Here is a 17,804-nt window from a genome sequence, read left to right as displayed (position 1 = left end):
GGCTTTCAAATGACCGTGGAAAGCGCTACAAATACATTTAAATGGATACATTATTCTCAACCCTGCTTGTATGAAGAGAGTCATACCGCATTGGTAAGAGAGTAGATGATAATGCCACTGTGGCTATTTCCAATGTGTACTCTGCATGCCTACATTCCATAGATGTCATGACAGAAACTTTGCAAATTGCTACGACATGGCAGAAAGTGAGATTCTCTATTGGAAATGTCTGCAAAAGATTGGCATAGAGACGGACAGAGGAGCCCTGGTAAAGAAATGGCAGGCAAGTGCATTTCCTTTGTAGCCTGTCCTATACAACGTAGCTAACCAAACCAGGGCTAGAGTTAACTATACAAACACAGCATGCCTTGGACTCTTATTCAGGTGTGAATCAATTGTGTTCATCTCTTCCTTGAAACACAAACCATATTTTCCACTTGGAAGAATCAAAATCGACCACTGTTAATGTCTCTTGCCCTCAAGCTGTCACTCATCTCTGTAGCTCTACAGCAAGAAGTCTTTCAGTCTCAGTGCTGGCCCCAGCCATTATAAATGGGCCATTTTTAACATCCATTAATGGCCCTATTATAATTCAACAGTGAAATGCAACTAATTAAATTGTCATGTGATGGCTGGACTCAAGTCATTTTAACTAGTCAACTGAAAAGGAAAAATTGTGTCATTGAGTATTAGTTTGTAGATGGTTAGTCCTGTGGGGCTCAGTTGGTAGAGCATGATGCTTGCAACGCCAAGGTTGTGGGTTTGATCCCCATGGGGGACAAGTATGACAACGTAGGCACTCAATACTGTAAGTTTCTCTGGATCAGTGTCTGCTAAATGACAAATCATTTGTGAATGATTCAAATGTTTAATCAAATTTATTTATAAAGTCCTTCTTATATCAGCTGATATCAGCTTTGAGATCAAAGTGCTGTACAGAAACCCAGCCTAAAACCCCAAACAGCAAGCAATGTCTCACATAATAGGCCTCTGTGAGAGATGCAGTTAGTTAGAAGGCTTGGCACAATGTTGCCATCCAGTGGTAGCTGTTCAATAACTTCGAATCAACCACATGACAATGATCTTTTTCCTAGATTCTGTTTAATGTTTCTCAGTCTAAACAAAACTTGCTCCACAATCAAGAAAACTTGTATATATATTCAAACATCTATGAAACAAACAAGCCCTCACAGTGTTGGCAGGTCTAGTCAAATTAAACATGTCAAACCAATTTATCCTTAAGGCAAAGAAAATAAAACATTTAAAAACATTCTTACCAGCCGTTTCTAAACAAAAAAACTTTGAATTACAACTCAATTCAGTTTATACTGATACAGGAGGGTTTAAAAAAAAAAAAAAAAAAAAGCCAATTTAAAGTTGCATCAATAACTTGCCCTTTTTGGGCAGACTCACTATAACGGCAGGGTAGCCTAGTGGTTAGAGCGTTGGATTAGTAACCGGAAGGTTGTGAGTTCAAACCCCCGAGCTGACAAGGTACAAATCTGTCGTTCTGCCCCTGAACAGGCAGTTAACCCACTGTTCCCAGGCCGTCATTGAAAATAAGAATTTGTTCTTAACTGACTTGCCTGGTTAAATAAAGGTAAAATAAAAAAAAAACAGTGTGCAGCCACCAGCACCAACTGAATTACTTTCACAATCATATCTATGTATGTATGTATAACATGCATGTATGTTAGGTGTACTTGGCTGCTTTTAGACAGACAGCCCGTTCTGACCCCCCCCCCCCACTAACTGGTCTTTTGACCAATCAGATCTGAAAAATATCTGATTGTGGAAAACATTCAGAATTTGGCTGCCTGGCGAAAGCCTAAGTTAACAGAATTTTCTTTAGGGAAAATCATTTGGGATCAGCAGTATGTTCTGCAAACAGACAAATCATATCCATTTTAGTGGTAGAGTGGCCTCACCAGTCTCTCCACTTTCACAAAAGGACTCCGAGGGGTAAAAAATGGAAACGGCAAACTTCCAAACAACCATTTCATTTCAAAAGCAAGAGTTAGCCTCGTTTAAAAAATAAAAAAAATGTATCCATTCATAACCATGTATTTGATAACAAGGTGGTAGTATTTCTGCTTATTTAAACCACAGGCTTTAATATACATTTATCTATATACACTTACATTAGAAAGCAGTAGCACTGTCAAGTACATCAGTTTCAGGCCAGGTTAAATGGTTCTCTGGTAATACAGTATTACGTAAATAACTAAAAGAAACTGGGCAATGTGGAAGGTATAAAGAAAACTCGAAAATAAGTTGTTGAAATTGTAGGGTACTAGCTATAAGTAAGCACCATCTGTATAATAGGTTTTAATCTTTATCTAAAAAAGTGTGCGTTCACAAGACTCGAAAACATAAAAATAATAACTAAGGCCTACGATGCTGTTGCGAGATGGAAAAAATGGGACACTACATATTTATTTGGACAGTGAAGCAACATTTTTCCCCCTCCATTCGGCTCTATACTTCAGCATTTTTCTTTGAGATTTAAATGTTTTATACAGTGACTAAAGATTGTCACCATTAAATTGGAAAATACTTCCATACAAATCTGTTATGTTTCGAAAGTAAAGCACTTTATGCATCTACTACCCCCCCCCCCATTTGAAGGTGTCATTAGTATTTGGACAAATTCACTTTGTATTAAAGTAGTCAAGTGTAGTACTTGGTCCCATATTCATTGCACGCAATGACATCAAGCTTGTTAAACTACAAACTTGGATGCATTTGCAGTTTGTTTTGGTTGTGTCAGATTATGTTGTGCCCAATAGAAATGAATGGTAAATAATGTATTGTCATTTTGGGAGTCACGTATTGTAAATAAAAAGTAGAATGTTTTAGAACATTAATAAGGATGTCTCCATGACTACGGATAATCACAAATAAATCGCAAATAATTACGAGTAAGAAAGTTCTTAAGTTCTTTGTGGCTCAAACTCTCACTCATCATTATTCAAGATTCATTCATGAGTATCTGTAATCAAGGTAGTATCCACATTAATGTAGAGGTGTTCAGAAACTTGACTACTTTAACACACAAGTGAATTCATCCAAATATTTATGACATCTTCAAAATGTTTGGCGTTCATTTCTAAAAAAAGAGAAGCTCAAATTAAAAAAAGAGACATTCTGTACTGTCGCCTTGTATGAAACATTTGATCTCAAATCCAAAATGCTGGAGTAGAGGGACAGTCATACTTTTGCTCCACTGTTCAAATAAATACGTAGGGGAGTGTAAATGTTGGCTACAAAATGAGCAGGATTGTGGTGGGTGGGACAAACAGCTCTAGCTAACCCATATAAAATGACCAACTATCCCAGTTAGATTCTCTCCGTAATACTCACATGACACATTTAAGCCAGTCCTAAACATTTGTTCGAGCTTACAACACATTTTTTTGCATGAATATACCTACAGTTGAACGACAGATTGTTAGAAGGAACAAATATCTACGAATGTCATTGGTGTCGGGTGTCACGTAATGTTTACAGAGGAGTTGTTATCGAGGGCTTTCGTTAACGGTTTTCTATGGTTACGTTTTATAGGGTTTTTAAGACCGCACTCCCCTCAGAGGCAAAACACTGGTAGGTGAACCAAAACAACAACCCTTCAGTATTGTGGGCAACCAACCAATGTGGCACCTGAACACACGGCGGATAACATCCCAGATAACATAAAAATAAACTAATCCGCTCCACATGTGGTGCTGGTCCTCGATAGCAGACTCTGTCTCCATGTCTATCGCTCTCTTCCAACTGGCGTAGCCGTTTGGAACGCCATGCTAGGATCTGACCTCCTGATTGGCCTTCCCACTCCGGGCCTGGAGAAAAGGGAAAATAGCAGAAATGGGACAAATCAGCACAACTGTTCCGTCGCGCGAGCTTTGGCTTAGGCTGGAAGGAGGAGAAAAGAATGCATGGTTCAGCAATACAATTGAGCTCACTTCAGGAAACAGCAGAGGGAGCAGCCCCCCCGATCCACATCGATGGGACCGCAGAGGAGAAGGTGGAAAGCTTCAAGTTCATCAAGGAGGCTAAATAAATTTGGCTTTACACCTAAAACTTTTACAGATGCACAATTGAGAGCATCCTGTCGGGCTGTATCTCCGCCTGGTACGGCAACTGCACTGCCCATTACCGCAAAGCGCTCCAGAGGGTGGTGCAGTCTGCCCAACTCATTACCGGGGGCAAACTTCCCACCCTCCTAGACATCTACAGCACCCGATGCCACAGGAAGGCCAAAAAAGATCATCAAGGACATCAACCACCCGAGCCACTGCCTGTTCACCCCGCTATCATCCAGAAGGTGAGGTCAGTACAGGTGCATCAACGCTGGGACCGAGAGACTGAAAAACAGCTTCTATCACTAGGCCATCAGAGGCGGCTGCCTACAGACATAGATTAGGAATCACTGGCCACTTTAATAATGTTTCCATACCTAGCATTACTCATCACCCATCTCATACGTATATAATGTATTCTATACCACTATCTTAGTCCAATGCCGCTCTGACATATGTATCCATTCCTTACTTAGATGTACGTGTATATGTTGTGAAACTTAAATATTACTTGTTAAATGTCACTGCACTGTCGGAGCTAGAAGCACACGCCTTTCGCCTTTAGTAACGTCTGCTAAACACGTATGTGACCAATACATTTGATTTGAAAAGTCTTGAGACAGTCATGCAGCTAGGTGTTAGGCATTCATTTGTTTGAAGGTTACCTCTGCACCAAAGCATTTCTCTGGTGGGATTTTGAATCACGTCTTTGTAGTGTGTGTGTGTGTGTGTGTGTGTGTGCCCACTCACATCTCAAAAAGAGACATCAGTTTGAAGACAGTATTATTGCCTGGGGGCTTTTAGGAGGAGCTCTAGGGGATAAGAGGAGCTCGTCTGTCAGAACGAACTGGAGAGCAGAGATCTGAAACACACATTCAGCTGCTTTACTCCGACTCAGAGCCACTGACCTTACTTCACGTGTCCAAGGCAAAACAACACCATTTGATTCAGACACGGTGCCTACTTTTGAACGAGAGCTCAAAAAACAAAATGAGGGAAGCAAGCACCTTTATGGCAACGTTATGACTTGACCTACAGCAACAGTCTCTGGGATAGGCCTATTCTGTCATCCTCCCCCACCCAACTCTCCAAAACACATTTTCAACATGATCAAAATATTTAAAAAACATAATCTTTCCTTTCGTCCTACTCTCACATCGACTCACTCAGTCAGGACTGAGGCAGGTCGATGTCTTGGCGTTTTGATTGGGTGAGAGAGGGAAGACTTACCGGTTGTTGGGTCGCTGGGGGTTTGGGGCTCACTCCGGGCCGTACCCTACCTCTGGTGGGGGAGGTTTGACGGTGACGGGCTGGGAGGAGCGCCGGGGAGGCGAGGGTTTGGGCTGGGCTTGCTGCTGCATTGGATCGTAGTACGTCACCCCACCGTACACCTGCGACTGGCCGTACACCTGCGACTGGGCCTGAGGGGAGAGGAGGTTACACGGTTTATGCATGTGTGTAAATACACATTCCTAAATGTTACGGGTGGAGTCAAATAACTTCTAAATATGCATAGAATTGCAGAGCTGTCAGCATAGTGCAACAGTAATGTGTTGCATTGGGTACAATATATAGCAACATTTGACATGCTGATGTGGTAGCTATGGTGTCTTGAGGGCAGAGGTCTCACCGGCGGGTTGTACATGGGGGGCAGGGTGGCTCCTGCCGGGTAGGGGTAGTTGGTGTTCCCAAAGGTCATGACCCCTGGCGGAGGGTAGAAGGGCGGGGCCAGCAGCTGCTGTGGAGGGGGCTGCCCAGGGGACATGGAGACGGGGGGAGCAGCATAGAGAGCTGGGTTGGGCATGGGGCCACTCGACTGGTGGGGGTGTAGACCTGAGGGGGAGACGGGAGGGGTTCATGGGTGTGACCAGACAGACTGAGGCCCATAAAGTAGCCAACACCATACCAGCATTTCTGGTCAGGAGTGGGGCCGTTTAAAACTGAAACTTTGGTTACACCCCCCCCCCCACCACACACAATTAAAATCACAGTGCAGTTATTTATCACAAAATTACCATTAAAAAGGTCCCAATCATCATCAAACGGAAAAATAAACATACCTAACGCAACAATGCTGTAACGTTAGGAGATATTATTTTCAAAGAATATAAAGCACTTTGCACGTCTTCCTTGTTAACAGTTGAGAAAATGGCAGTGAGAGAGACAGGGAAGCGACAGTCCTGTATGGCAATACTTAGAGAGGTTAAATTAGGTAGTGAAATGCAAACTTTGCCAAGTGGAATTGAGCTACAGTGGCAGTACAGGTGCAATGCTAAAAGGTAAGCACCGTGAGACCCGAAACATTGCTGGCAGCAGCTCAGGACCCTAAACAAGAGACACGGGATCTTCACAAGAAAGAAGAGCAATAAGGGATGGATAAAATAACAGCCCCGATTACAGAAACTGCAGTTAATATGCAGCCATCGAAATGGTAGAGGCTATCGGCTTCAATGCCCTGATGCTACATCTAGAACCAAACTACAAGAAAAAAGAACCGTGATGGCCCGGAAGGAGGAAAAAAATGTCATTTTATGATTTTTTTCTTGTTGTTTAAAAAAAATCACATCCCTAGTTTGGAGGCACTTGAGGAAACTTTTAATGACGTGAAACACTTATTGAAAAGCACAAAGTTATTAACTAAACGAGTAAGAATAACAATTCATTTGAGTTCAATAAGAGAGCATTTAAGCAATACTATTCCTGAGTTGATTGAACATGTCTTCACGTGCATGGTGATTATACAGAGGTAAGTGAGGTTCAAGAAAGCTTGTCATTGACTTTCCTTTTTGTTGCCAGAGAAGACACAGGCCGAGTTCATATCTATCATCTTAGTTGAGGGTAACTGCTGCCCTCACCACGTTTTCCCTGGGTCCCCTGGCAGCAAGGTGACAGACACTAACCTGGGTGTCCTGGATGGCCTGGGTGGGGGAGGTGCATCTCAGGCTGGACCAGCATACCCTGGGGTGGGAGGGGGGCGGGGCTGTCGCCGTGGGCATAGATTGGTCCTTGGTAAGACACTGCAGGAGGAGACAATATAGCATTTAGACTCATGTAAGCGCTCTACAGTCAGATATATCATTCTACAACCAAACCAAACACACTACATGGTTTGCTCGTCAAACATTTCTAAAGTTGCCACCCCCCCTTGCTGCTATGCCTCCACTCTCCTGGGTAGGCTTTCCACTAGATGTTGGAACACTGGGGACTTGGTTCCATTCACCCACAAGAGCATTAGTGAGGTCAGGCACAGATGTTGGGCGATTAGGCCTGGCTCGCAGTCGGCATTCCAATTGTCCCCAAAGGTGTTCGATGGGGTTGAGGTCAGGGCTTTGTGCAGGCAAGTCAAGTTCTTCCACCATGATCTCGACAAACCCTTTCTGTACAGACCTCGCTTTGTGCACAGGGGCACTGTCATGCTGAAACAGGAAAGGGCATTCCCCTAACTGTTGCCACAAAGTTGGAAACACAGAATCGTATAGATAGCGTTAAGATTCCCCTTCACCCGAACCATGAAAAACAGCCCCAGACCATTATTCCTCCTCCACCAAACTTCACAGTCGGCACTATGCATTGGGGCAGCTAACGTTGTCCTGGCATCCGCCAAACCAAGATTTGTCCATCAGACAGCACTTCAGGCAATACGATTCCACTACTCCAGAGTCCAATGGCGGCGAGCTTTACGCCACTCCAGGTGACGCTTGGCATGACGCATGGTTATGTTAGATCTTTTATGAAGCTCCCGGCGACAGTTATTGTGCTGACGTTGCTTCCAGAGGCAGTTTGGGTGATGCAACTGAGGACCGACGATTTACTACACACTTCAGCACTCGGCGGTCCCGTTCTTGTGTGGCCTACCGCTCACGGCTGAGCCATTGTTGCTCCTAGACGTTTTCACGTCACAATAACAACACTTACAGTTGACCGGGGAAGCTCTAGCAGGGCAGGAATTTGACAAACTGACTTGTTGGACGGTCCTATGACGGTGCTACGTTGAAAGTTCCTGAGCTCCTCAGTACGGGCCATTCTACTGCCAATGTTTTTGTCTATGGAGATCGCATGGCTGTGTGCTCAATTTCATACACCTGTCAGCAACGGGAGTGGCTGAAAAAGCCAAATCCACCAATTTGAAGGGGTGTCCACATTCACTATATATACAAACATATCTGATGTGGCAATCATGTGTTAAACTATAACAAAATAAGCTACATGGTTTATCACAGATACCCGTGTACCCTAACATTTTTAAGGCAGCATTCTAACGCAGCTACAACATGTAGTAGTTTAGTACTGATTCTACCAGAGCCTGGCTCTGAGCCGATGGACAAAGAGATACCAGCTAGTGTTGTGTTTTCAGTTGTGCCCTGCCTTCTGGTGGTAGTGTGTGGCACCGACTCACTGGGCTCGTAGTAGTGGCTTTCCATGACCCCTATGTGCATAGGAGGAGCGGGCTCCGGGCTTGGCCTCTGGCGCTGGGACGAGTACCGCTTTGCCCGGTTACCAGCTCCCTGAGATGGAGAGAAAGAGGGTGAGAGCTGACCGAACCACTCAAAATGTCAGGTAAAAAACGCCACACTTCTCCTTGAAGGCAACATATAAAACGACAGAAACCCATCTCTGTACATAAGTCACCACAAGTTGGCCTACTCACCAGCTCTTCTATGTTACTGTATTGTGGAGGTGCTCCACCCATGTGCATAGAGTTCGGGATGCCTGCAACGAGACAAAAAAAGGGTTGACAACACGCAAGCAAAACATATCCAACTACCTGATCCACTGCTGCGGTTTAGATACATCTTATAAGCTTCATGTCAAACCAGCTACCAACGTGTATTTCTGACTCAGGTTTCTGTCCTGACAAAATGTGTACTTGAGGCACTTTAAACCTTGGGTGCAAAAAGGACATTTTATTTCCAATGTATTGCATGATGAAAACCTCCCAGGCTCCAGACAGCATGCAAGGACGCACCACCACCTGCACTGAGTGGATTAGCTGGCTTAAAAGAGCTACTTGCATTCGCACACAGCCGGCCCCCCCATTGCTCCACACTGACTAATGGCCTCATTATGTCAATCAGCCTCACTGAATGGTCACTGACCTACTGACTGGCTGCTGCTTAGCTTCACCATGGCTGCTGGTGCAGTGGTGACTGAGCTGCTTGTAACAGTGCTGCTGGAACTATGAGAGGATGTGTGTCACTCCATATTACTCAAATAATAATAATAATTTTAAAAAGAGGGGTAGAGCGAGAGAGAGGTAGAACGGGGTAGAGCGAGGGCAAAAGAGAGAAGGCTCACCCCTCATCTCAGCGCGTAGAAACGAAGTTGGGTTCTGGGCCCAGTTCTGTCCAGCCAGGCTTAGTCTGGCCAGGTCCTGGTCCAGCCCTGTGAGTACCGTCGCCTGGCTACTGTCTCCAGCATCCCCCTGGCTCTGACTGGGGCCCTGCCACGGCTCACTCGTCAGTGCCGAGGAAGACACGGTGGAGGCAGGCTCCTCAAGAGAGGCCTGCTTGTCCAGCTCAGTGGCCCGGGTGCGAGTCCTCCTGGCTAGGGAGTACGACTTCTTCTCCACGGGCCGCTCCGGAGCCGGGGAGGCATCGCGGGTAACCGGGTTGTCTGCCGGAGGAGCAGATCCCCCTCGCTGCTGCTCCTGTCGCCGTGGCGCTGAGTCCCTTTCTCGATCTCCCTTGCCACTGTAGTGGCGATTGTGGTAGACGGACTGAGACGTTGTCACTGTCGTGTTGCGCTCGTCATCCTCCTCACTGCGGATCTCTTCCACCACTACCGAAGAGCTGCGCTCCGTATGGGCCCCTCTGTTCCCACGGCCCCTGGGGCCTCGTTCCCCGTCCATGGGCGGTAGGCTCCGGGTCTGGAGGGGCTCGGCCTTGGGGCCTGGCCGTTGAGACTCCTGGTGTCTGTCATTCTTGTACTGGGCCTGGGGGGGACGGTTGCCCTGGAAGCCCCGGGGTGGGGGGTGGGAGGAGGGCCTGGGGGGGTTGTTGTTGCGCTGGGTGTTGGGGGCTGCTGAGGGGGGAGGACCAGACTGCTGCAGGGCCACGGCTAGGGGAGTGCTACGGCTGTTGGGGTTCCCTCCCTGCTGCCAGGAGGTATGGATGGGCCTCTCCCCGTCTCCATCCCGCCAGCGCTTGTCCCGGACTGGAGAGGTGCTGTGTCTGCAGGGGGAGGAGAGGAAACTAGTGAGGACAAGCTGCTAGTAGACCAGCGGTTGGTAAATGATGGTACACGGGCCAGATTATGTTTTGATTCTTTTATTTTTATAAACACTCCAGGCGACTTTTGAACATCTAAAACGAGGTAGAAAGTATACAGAAACTATAATGGACCTATATATTTTCAAATTATTTATCCTTTTCAGACACGCAAATAGCTTTTGACTAACAAATCGGCCCAAGAAAACCTGCACGACTCTGCTCAATTTTTATTTATTTTATCTCAAAGTGACCATCAAGCCAAAAATGATTCCCCACTCCTGTAGTCAACTATTGCTGTTATTTGTGAGATGACATTGTAAGGGGATAAATTGTGCCTGTTAATATAAATTGGCACGATAGACGATACTGGTGGTTAGTGTTACAGGCTTTCAGAGACATGGGAATTTCAACACTGGGTTAGTAGAGTTGAGGGTCAGTAGAGTTGAGGGTCAGTAGTACCTGGGCTTGCGCTGTCTATAGGACCGCTCATTGGAGACACCTCCGTTGCGGATGTCATAGCCGTAGATTGCAACCAGCTCCTCACGTGACTTGGGTGCCTGCTCCTCCTCCCTGAACCTATCGTGTTCCCAGCGACCCTCATCCTTCCACAGCTTCCTGTTACGACCCTTCGGCCTGGAGGACAGGAAAGAAGCAGCAAATATACCAATAAACAGGTTTACCAATGAAACGACATCCGTCTATTACTAGGAGTCATCCATCCTTTGTGTGGTTGTTGGTCACGTTTAGATAGTTTCAGTTGAACGACAAACATTCAATGAATAAAAAGGATAAACTTTCCGTTCCCCCTTACCGTTCCTCCTCCTGTGCGTTTCCTCTGACGTCGTGCTCAAAGAACATTCCCTTACGGGGGATATAGGCTGGGTTATTACGATCCTGGTCATCATCCAGCTTCTGGCCTGGTTTAGCACCTTTATTCTCAGAGTCTTCTGTGCTTTCCTGGTTACACGGAGTAGAATTACTCAAAATGATTGACCAAGAGGACTATATTTGTATACAATTCTATATATGCATGTATGCATTTTCTTTTCAATGAACCATTATACCTGTCCATCCCCGCTTTGCCTCTCCCCTGCCAGGTTGCCTTTATCTTCACACTTCACTTCTTTACTCAAACCTTTCTCCCCCTCCTCTACCTTCCCCCCTCCTTCCTGCAGCTCCCCCTCTGCAGCAGGGGTGTCGGCAGTAGGACTGGGTTTGGGCCCAGCAGCCGGTGGAGGGACCTCCTCCTCCTCTTCCTCCTCACCTCCCTGAGAGAGACAATACAAGACTTGAGTTAGTTTGCTTCGTGTTTATCATTATCAAGATGCTGTCAGAGAGATCAATGCAAATATCCTTAGAGTCCTACTTATTCCAGTCAAAAGCGTCCATGCATAGTGGACAAATTAAACTTCTCATCAGAACCACAGTTGAGACCTCATTAAGAGGATTCCAGTACCATCATGGACATTGCAATGCATGAGTACATCAATTGAAAATGTTGTATTTGTCTGTATCTTGCATCTAGGGGTTGCTACAGTGCAGAAGGTCTGTGTTCTGAAATACCGGTACCTGTATCAATGGTTGAAACCTGCTCATCTCTTCAGTCCATCCAGGATTTCGCTGCAGCAATTCTGACATTTCACATTGCAACATGTGAGGATTTTGTCCAATTTGTTACAAAAATTCACTGACGAGGGAACAGGTCTGTTGATGTGTGCTTAACTGGACCACATTATGCAGTACATTTGCAGTGATTGGTTGAAATTGTAAGCCCTCTTTTTTTGTGGTGATCAGTATGCGATAATTTGACTGTTTTATGAGGTAATAGTGCAGGATTGGTCAAATTTGCAAGCCCTCACATAATATACTGGGTATTGTTGATTTAGCAACAAAAAAAATATGGGTTGCAGAACAGCTACATCCTGGAGGGACTCTTGTTTCATGGTGATTGAATTTTTTTTGTCTCAAATACTTTGGAAGTTAGATACATCATGATCTTTCCAATCCACTAGTTGGGCTATTCTGTTGGGAGGAGGAGGAACCTTGGGGTAGCCTCATGAAGCCTGCATTACTGAAATTCTAAAAAAAAATCTGGTTCATCAAATACTATGTTGCCCAGCTTTCCATGCAAATAAAATATATAAAATGACATTTTACCCTACAGCATAACTCTGTTCAGCAGTGGCAACTCACCTCTGAATGGGAGGCATTCTCCTCAGGATCTGCACTTTCATAGTCAGAAAGGACAGCTGCAAAAAAAAACATTAAAATGTGTCTGAAACAAGTACATCAACTGTTTAACAGTGGTGTGATCCAAATGGGAAATGCTTCAGATGTGTGCGTCATTCTAGATAGGCCATTGGATTGCGTCACCAAACACTGGCTCACCTTCTCCTACGCCATCTTCACTTTCCTGTTAAGAAAGGATAACACTAGTCAAACAATGTGAATGAATTGACAACAAATAGCAACAGTATGTAGCCTACACACCGTCACGCAAACACGATACCAACCCGTACGTCAATTATTTAGTAGCGGGGGGGGGGGGGGGGGGGGGGGGGGGGTCTGTGTCACTATGAATGTATCCTCAATTCATTAGCATACTGGTATTCGGATGACTGACATGCCCAGAGTAAACTGCCTGTTACTCAGGCCCAGAAGCTAGGATATGCATATACTTGGTAGCATTAGATATAAAACACTCTGAAGTTTCTAAAACTGTTCAAATGTCAGTGAGTATAACAGAACTGATATGGCAGGCAAAAACCTAAGGAAAATCCATCCTGAATTTTATTTTATACAGCACAGGCCATTTCAGAGCTTGCCTATGGGAAATACAAATAGATAGGACCCAGATTGCAGGTCCTATGGCTTCCACTAGATGTCAGTCTTTAGAAAGGGTTTCAGGCTTGTTTTTTGAAAAATGAATAAGTAGTTGGAAGAACTACAAGATTAATTAGAAATATCGTTTGACTTCTTTGAACGGACTTTAGCGGTAACATTTTGGATTCGTTTGTGTGCCTGTTGAAAGAGTGGATTACTGAGATTATTGGCTCCAACTAAACTGACTTTTTTGGATATAAAAGGACTTTATCGAACAAAACGACCATTCATTGTGTAGCTGGGACCCTTGGGATTGCTAACAGAGGAAAATCTTCAAAAAGGTAAGCGATTTATTTAATCGATATGTGAGCTTGTGACGCCTGTGCTGGTTGAAAAAGTATTTTGGTGTGTGGCCCTGTCCTCAGATAATCACATGGTATGCTTTCGCCGTAAAGTATTTTTGAAATCTGACAATTGGATTAACAATAAATTAAGCTTTTAAATTATGCATGAAAATACAGGTGTCATACATGTTTAATATCACAATTTTTGTATTTTGAATTTGGCGCTCTGCAATTTCACCAGATGTTGTCGTAGGTGTCCCGCTAGCGGTTCACGTGCCAGAAGACGTTAAATGACCAGGCCATTCAGTGAATTAAATGATTGAGGGAATTAACTGGAATTATCTTGTCCTATACAGATGTGGAAGCTGACAGTCAAGTTTTTCTATTCACAATCCAGACTACAATAAATTACTTCCTAAAGAAAATCAAATCCAAACCTGGGAAAAAGAGCACTCTTCCATAGCTAAATGGAGAAATCTAGAAACGGATGAAAGAACGAGATCATGCTCTAAAAACAGCCCTGAAGTCCAAATTAGACCATGAAAGACGTAAACGAGGCAAAAAAAAAAGAAAAGTCCTCACTGTCAACTGCGTTTATTTTAGGCAAACTCAACATGTAAATATTTGTATGAACATAAGTTTCAACAACAGACAGAAACTGAACAAGTTCCATAGACATTTGACTAACAGAAATGGAATTGTGTCTCTGAACAATGGGGCGGGGTCAAAATCAAAAGTAACAGTCAGTAGCTGTTGTGGTCACCAGCTCCATTAAGTACTGCAGTGCATCTCCTCCTCATAGACTGCACCAGATTTGCCAGTTCTTGCTGTGAGATGTTACCCCACTCTTCCACCAAGGCACCTGCAAGTTCTCTGACATTTTGGGGGGGGGGGGAATGGCTCTAGCCCTCACCCTCCAATCCAACAGGTCCCAGACTTGCTCAATGGGATTGAGATCCGGGCTCTTCACTGGCCATGGCAGAACACTGACATTCCTGTCTTGCAGGAAATCACACACAGAACGAGCAGTATAGCTGGTGGTATTGTCATGCTGGAGGGTCATGTCAGGATGAGCCTGCAGGAAGGGTACCACATGAGGGAGGATGTCTTCCCAGTAACACACAGCGTTGAGATTGCCTGCAATGACAACAAGCTCAGTCCGATGATGCTGTGACACTCCGCCCCAGACCATGACGGACCCTCCTCCTCCAAATCGATCCTGCTCTAGAGTACAGGCCTCGGTGTAACGCTCATTCCTTCGACGATAAATGCGAATCCGACCATTGCCCCTGGTGAGACAAAACCGCGACTCACCATTGAACAGCACTTTTTGCCAATCCTGTCTGGTCCAGCGACAGTGGGTTTGTGCCCATAGGCAACGTTGTTGCCGGTGATGTCTGGTGAGAACTTGCCTTTCAACAGGCCTACAAGCCCTCAGTCCAGCCTCTCTCAGCCTATTGCGGACAGTCTCAGCACTGATGGTGGGATTGTGCGTTCCTGGTGTAACTCGGGCAGTTGTTGTTGCCATCCTGTACCTGTCCCGCAGGTGTGATGTTCGGATGTACCGATCCTGTGCAGGTGTCGTTACACGTGGTCTGCCACTGCGAGGATGATCAGCTGTTCGTCCTGTCTCCCTGTAGCGCTGTCTTATGCATCTCACAGTACGGACATTGCAATTTTTTGCCCTGGCCACATCTGCAGTCCTCATGCCTCCTTGTAACATGCCCAAGGAACGTTCACGCAGAGGAGCAGGGACCCTTGGCTAACAAACAATCTAAAAAACAATTGCAGGGAAAAACCATAGTAACACTGCAAAAAGACTAGAAATCTAGAAAGACTGTGAATGAGTCTAACACAGGATGGAGTAGAAATAACAACAGCCTTCAATTCCTACTTTGTTGACTCTGTCAAGGTACTGACAGAGCCCCTCCACCGGTTTCTTAAGGGGTCAGCGCTAATGAATGATACAACCAGTGAACAAGGTGATGAGCTCACTAAAGAACTAAAGCAAAATGTGTTTGGGCTGGACTCTACCTTTCTTAAACTACACAGTCACTCTTTAGTCCCATTACTAAGGTCACCAACACATCTATTGGTCAGGGGGTGTAGCAGAGAAACTGATTGCCCACCTCAACAACAGCCCCATCACATTACACTCCATGCAGTTTGGCTTCAGAGCAAAACACTCCACAAAAACAGCCAACTGCTTTCTTTTGGAAAATGTGATGTCCAAGATGGACAAAGGGGTGTTGTTGGGGGCTGTATTTCTTGACCTAAGGAAAGCTTTTGAGACGGTTAACCATGAGGTTCTCGTCACAAAACTGTCCAAGTTCAATTTCCCCCCCCGATGACTCTAGATGGATGAAATCATACCGTGAAGACAGAACTCAGCGTGTCAAGAGTGAACAATGGGCTGTCGCCCACTCTCAGCTATGATGTGGGGTGCCCCACATCAACCTGTACATTAATGATCTGCCTGTACTGGGTCTTAAGTTCAAATGTATGCAGATGATACAGTGATATACGTGCATGCAATGAGCAAACAAGCTGCACAAGAACTCACTAGTGTAATGGTCCAGGTTACAAAGCATCTCAGCGACTCATGTTTGCATCTCAATTCTAGGAAGAAAAAAAAGTCTGCATGTTCTTCACAATGAGGGCAACAGATGTTACTGTGTCAGGGGAGAAGCTCCAGGTGGTATCTGATTTTAAGTACCTTGGGCTTCATACTTGATTCCGACCTCTTAAAAAGCAGGTGAAATGGTAACTCAAATAACCAAATTCAACCTAGCTAATTTCCATTCATACAAAATTGTTTGACTGCAGAGGTAGCAAAACTGTACTTTCAAATCTCTGATACACACTTAATATACTGCTTGACTAGTTAGGCCCAAGCTTGCTGTACAACATTAAAACTTATTCAGACTGTCTACAAACAGGCTCTCAAAGTGCTTGATAGAAAGCCCAATAGCCATGGCAGCAGATCCACAAGGTCTAACATGAGGTGACTATATGGTTCCCTTAAGGAAAAGCAGCTTTAGTCAATTGGCTTTCTCCATGAGAGCATTTTGTTTTGTTGCTTTTTGTGCTATTGCTCTGTCTGCATGCTATGTGTTGCCTTTCCTATGTTGCTCTGCATGTGCTCACTGCTCATTGATTGTATTGTTATTGTTCTTAATAACCTGCCCAGGACCTGCTGTTGAAAATTAGCCGGCTGGCTAAAACCGGCACGGTTTTCTAAAAGTTGATTAATGTACACTGTCCCTGTAAAAAAATTAAGTAAAACCACCATTTATTGTGCCAAACATGGATTCCTCACATCACTAGGGATTTAGATAAATATCAACAAGCTTTGTGGTAGTGGCCATTCAAAACCAGAGGGTGAAGTCAAGATTATTACTGGTCAGGAAAAATTACTAGGTGAGGCGTGACTGGACGCAAATGTAACGTTATGTAGCTAACGACGTTAATTTGCACAATTTAACAGTCAGATGAAATAACCCAACAACATCAAAGCTCCCTGTGGCTTTAGTTAACATTAGCATCTAGCTACTACAGTAGTTAGCACATTACTGACATAACGTGCGCCAACGTTAGCTAGCTTATAAGCTTGACACACTGATAGTACAGTAACTAGCTACATTAAAATACTTTCCTCTTGCTAACCATTAGCTAACGCGTTACCATCGCGGTAAACGTGCTAGCTAGCGTTACCAAACAAAGTAAGCGAGCGCAAACGAACGGGCTTGTCTAGTTAGTTCACGGTTTGGCCCTTCACACGTTTCCCGGCCAAACATGAGCGAGTTGGTTGATTTATGAGCAACATTAGCTGAACGCAGCAAACGCAAAACATGGGGATGCGGTTTGGCCTAACCACTGGACAACTATCCGCGCGGTACTGTTCCATTACCATAGCCGGCTGACTTGTTGACCCAGCCATTAATTATAGTAGTGAGCAGGCTAACGTTAGCTAGCCAACTAATCAAGTACTATTAAATCGATCGGCTTTGCGTCTCGAGAACAAGACACTCACACACTCGGATTCAGCATCGTTTTTCGGCACCACACGAACAGCTGGTGCCTCAACTGGCTCAGGTTCCCGTACTCGGGGCTTTGTCGTTGGCGAAAGGGACTTTCCACTTTCCGATCCCGAACCAGATTCATCGTCCTCCTCGCTATCCTGGGACGCGCGCCTCCTTCGCCGTCGCCGGTCCGCCATCTTAGAAATCATATAAAGGAAACCGGAAGAATGCCAGGAATTATGGGTGAATGTTAGTTACGCAATTCCGCCTTAGCCTCCTCGAGCTTTTTTTAATCAAGGCATTTCAATCTCTCTGGCAAGTTATCGT

The 17,804-nt window shown here is 45.0% G+C and overlaps 1 protein-coding gene across 1 annotated transcript; it reads right to left on the bottom strand.

The window, feature by feature from the left end:
• Positions 1 to 1,081: 1,081 nt before the first annotated feature.
• Positions 1,082 to 17,725, bottom strand: LOC110538103 (protein CASC3). The gene is made up of 13 exons (XM_021624695.2): positions 17,489 to 17,725; positions 12,677 to 12,701; positions 12,482 to 12,537; positions 11,353 to 11,556; positions 11,100 to 11,245; positions 10,748 to 10,921; positions 9,375 to 10,249; positions 8,728 to 8,789; positions 8,476 to 8,584; positions 6,980 to 7,096; positions 5,710 to 5,912; positions 5,310 to 5,500; positions 1,082 to 3,839 (listed from the first exon to the last, which is right to left on the bottom strand). Exons 1-12 carry the CDS (start codon positions 17,684 to 17,686, stop codon positions 5,339 to 5,341), a joined length of 2,331 nt encoding a protein of 776 aa, XP_021480370.2. The 5' UTR covers positions 17,687 to 17,725; the 3' UTR covers positions 1,082 to 3,839; positions 5,310 to 5,338.
• Positions 17,726 to 17,804: the final 79 nt, after the last annotated feature.

This window comes from Oncorhynchus mykiss, chromosome 12 (assembly GCF_013265735.2).
Source record: "Oncorhynchus mykiss isolate Arlee chromosome 12, USDA_OmykA_1.1, whole genome shotgun sequence".
In the NCBI taxonomy this organism is placed as follows: domain Eukaryota; kingdom Metazoa; phylum Chordata; class Actinopteri; order Salmoniformes; family Salmonidae; genus Oncorhynchus; species Oncorhynchus mykiss.
Note: the sequence above shows the minus strand (reverse complement) of the source record. Positions and strands in the feature narration are given on the sequence as shown.

Coding starts and splice junctions, on each gene's coding strand:
- LOC110538103 (XM_021624695.2), bottom strand. CDS start 17,686: ATGATTTCTAAGATGGCGGACCGGCGACGGCGAAGGAGGCGCGCGTCC. Junction 5,913..6,979: donor AGGCCATCCAGGACACCCAG/GTTAGTGTCTGT, acceptor TCTCCCCCTCAG/GTCTACACCCCCACCAGTCG. Junction 5,501..5,709: donor CCCCCATGTACAACCCGCCG/GTGAGACCTCTG, acceptor CTCTCCCCTCAG/GCCCAGTCGCAGGTGTACGG.